Source organism: Trifolium pratense, linkage group LG4 (assembly GCF_020283565.1).
Source record: "Trifolium pratense cultivar HEN17-A07 linkage group LG4, ARS_RC_1.1, whole genome shotgun sequence".
NCBI lineage: Eukaryota > Viridiplantae > Streptophyta > Magnoliopsida > Fabales > Fabaceae > Trifolium > Trifolium pratense.
In genome coordinates, this window is record NC_060062.1 from 29,513,372 (window position 1) to 29,517,117 (window position 3,746).

At 28.7% G+C, this 3,746-nt stretch overlaps 1 protein-coding gene across 1 annotated transcript; it reads right to left on the reverse strand.

Moving 5' to 3' along the window:
- Positions 1 to 776: 776 nt before the first annotated feature.
- On the reverse strand, positions 777 to 3,746 carry LOC123922431 (polygalacturonase-like). The gene is made up of 4 exons (XM_045975147.1): positions 3,615 to 3,746; positions 2,921 to 3,280; positions 1,745 to 2,263; positions 777 to 1,004 (listed from the first exon to the last, which is right to left on the reverse strand). The coding sequence occupies exons 1-4, from the start codon at positions 3,744 to 3,746 to the stop codon at positions 777 to 779; spliced, it is 1,239 nt and encodes a 412-aa protein (XP_045831103.1).

Consider the following 3,746-nt stretch of genomic DNA (forward strand, 5'->3'; position numbering starts at 1 on the left):
TTACAAACATCACTTGAAACAAACAAACCTACAAAAAAAGGTTTCCAATAAAAAAGAGAAACTGAAAATCTAGTTTTGACGAAAAAGAAAAATAATACATAATACCCCCTTCGATTCACATTATCACTCACTTTAAAGATCGTTTTAAATTATAAGTCACTTTAAATAAAAATGTCTCAAATTATAATATACACTATAGTAACATTAAAAAAATTAATATCATGCATACTCTTTGTTATTTATTACTCACTAATCATTCCATTCATTTAATTTCTCTTTTGTATAGTATTATTAAATTCTAATTTTATAAAGTAACTCATAATTATTTTTACCATATAACTTTAGAATTTAATTCTTGACCAAAAAAATAATAATATACAATTTAATTTATGTACATCATCGGTATAAATTTATTATACACATGCATCTAATAATATATTGACATATGATGTAATGTGTTTTAAAATGCATGACATGTCACATTTATTAAATGATGTGGCAACACATTGTTGTTCGCATGTGTAAAATGATTTTACACAGACATTGCACCACAATATTAAACTCATAAATTTAACTATATTTTTTAATTTATATGAAATCAAAAGAACTAAAAATTTATGATATGATAGAGTGAGTAACATACGATAATTAATTAGTGTCACCACTGCTTAATCTAGTTTCTCATCTTAAAGGAGTAATTCCTACAAAGGTTTGATGATGAAAATGGAAGAGAAAATTATTTACACTACTTGTAGTCAAAATGAAGGAGACCCTAACTATATATGCGGAACCATACAAATGGGTGCTTTTCTTCGAATTGTGGGTTTTACATTTGCACATTTAGCAATTGCTTTAGACCCATTGAAACTTAAATCTATGTCACTAAGTACAATAGCTTCACATGGCACACCACGACTACAAACCAAAGCCACTCCTTCTTGTGTTGCAGAAGTTCCTCTAATGTTCTTGAAGAGCACTTTTCTTATCTTAATTTGTGATGGACTCTGTAAAAGTTGAAGAAGAAAATAAACCTTCATTAGAAGCAAATTTACCGTCTTTCCAATTTTGTCCGTTAACTATACAAACATAATTGAGTTAAATATGTTTTTAATCCCTCCAAATAGTATACCAAATTTAATTTATAGTCCCTCTAAAAAATTTCTTCAAATTTTAATTCCCTAAATTAAATATTTAGTCCTTATTTTTTTTTTACAAAAGTTCATGTAGCATATTCAAAATGCATTTTATTTGATTACATGTGATTGATTGATAAGAAATTAAAATATCATTAGTTTAATAGTTTAACTATTTACTTGCAATTTTAAATAGTTAAAGTATTAATCTAATGATATTTTAAGGTCTTTATAATGATATGTCATAAAAAAATCATTTGGAATATGCTATGTAAACTTTTGTAAAATGACAGAGACTAAAATTGAAAACATAAAATTTAGAGGACTAAAGTTTGAAGGAAAATGTTAAAAGGACTAATAATAAAAGTTGCGTTATTTAAAGGGACCAAAAACATATTTAACCAAACACTATTAATCCATAAGTCACGTTAGTATATGATATTAATATGTTAGCTATTACTAACATGACATTTTCATATACTTTACTGATTATAGCAATAAGTTTTATATATTTTTAAGACTAATTATATTTCTAATGTTTATTGATGAAATTGATAGTGTTTATTCCATAAATAATTGAAAAGCAAAGTGACCTTTAGTTGAAGAAATACCTTTTTTGAGCACTGGTTCCATGGACAATACTCTTGATCAATAATAATCGGGTTGGTGACATTAACCATTATGATATCTTCAAAATGCAAATGAGATGCGATAGAAACTACTGAGGTACCAGGCCATGTTTTGATCCTTACACCATTATCTGTGTTATTTAGTGTGCAATTTTTTACAGTAAGATCCACAACAGGTTCTTCATTTGGATATCTTCCTAGACTTCCAACACTAATACCATGTCCCGGACCACATGTCACGTTTCGAATCGTGATTTGTCTGCTACCATCTCCTAAAGAGATACAATCATCACCAGTGCCAATTTTAGAGTTGATGATTTGCACTTTAGTTGATCTTCCAATGTGAATTCCATCGGTGTTTGGACTAGTTTCAGGTGCATTGATGTTGAAATTTCTAAATGTTACATTGTTGCACCCGAAAACATTGGCGTGAAAGTATTTGCTGTCTTTTGAGTTTATGTCTTGGATAATTGAATTGTTGAGGAATGCAAAACCGAAATTCTGTCAAAAGTACAATTTCTTAAGTTGATTGAAATGCATTGTCATTAGTTTTTCAATTATGAAAATTATGAGAATAAGTACTCAAATTTCACACGATTTTATAAAGTAATTAACTAAATGACTTTAGACCAGATACATTAGTTATTGAATGAACCTAAAAACTAAAAAATGAATTTTTGCTTATTTATGTGACTGAAGGGAGTAATCTAATTTTGTTCATCTATTTCATGATTTTGGCCTTCCACATTCCAACTACATAATTTTGATTACCAACATATTTTCCATGTGAAACAATTGGTTTCTCGATATTTTCCCCAATTTCTCCCCATTATTAGTACCTTTATTCTACAATTTTAAATTTTACTCTCACAAGCATCACAATTGTGTGCAATTGAAAAATAGAAAATGAAATTATACAATCACAATTTTTGAAACATTATAACTAGGGAAAAATTGGGAGAATTATGGAGAACCCATCATCGCAATGGAAACTAAAAGTGGGGAAAAAAATTAGAAACCCCTCCATAAGGAAGAACAATATCGATAACCAAAATCATACAAAATGAAGAGAAAGATTAGTTAATACAAAATAAAATTTTCCATAAAAAATCAAATAAATTTTAACATGAGAGATTATGATTATTGTATTTCTCTTACCATGGCATGCCTATTGCAATTTGTATTTCTACCACAATCATTTTGCGTCCAAGCCATTTCACCTTGGCCATCAAAAGTTCCTCTACCAGATAAGGTAAAGAAATTAATATATTGAAATCTAACCCATTGATCTTGTCCATTGAGGTGGTAAGGATTTTTTGGTGCTAGAATTTTTCCATGAACTCGAACCTCAATTGGAGCATTACATGGTCCTTCAAGATCTATTTGTTGCAACTTGTACCAACCACTAGGAACCACAACTTTACTTGGACTTGATGATGCACAAGCATCTTTCCAAGCACTCTTCAAAGCCTTTACAAAAAGAAAAACGAGAGAATATGAAAAACAAACAAATTTGTACTAAATTGTTAAATAAAGAGAGAATATGAAAAAACAAACAAATTTTTAATTAAGTTGTATATATGTATCTAGCCTAAATTTGTACTAAATACATATATGTTTTTGTTTATATAAAAATTAGGGTTGCATTTTTTATAATGAATGTTGTTAAATGGCAGTCAATGTGTCGCTATCAACAAATGACAAACGGATTTTTGAAAAACCACCGTAGAAAATTTGTGAACGAAAGGTGGCACCATAGACTGCAGTGACGCATTTATATGGCAGATTTTTGATCACCTGTCATATTTTGTCATTCTGCTGTCAATATAACAATGATTAAAAAAGATCTTACATTGGTTATATCTCCATTAGGTGCACCATATTTTCTTATATTGAAAACTCCAGGTTGAGCAGTGACATTGGAAGCTAATAATAATAATAACAACAACAAAGCTATTGTGGTAATACTCAATTGACTATTCAT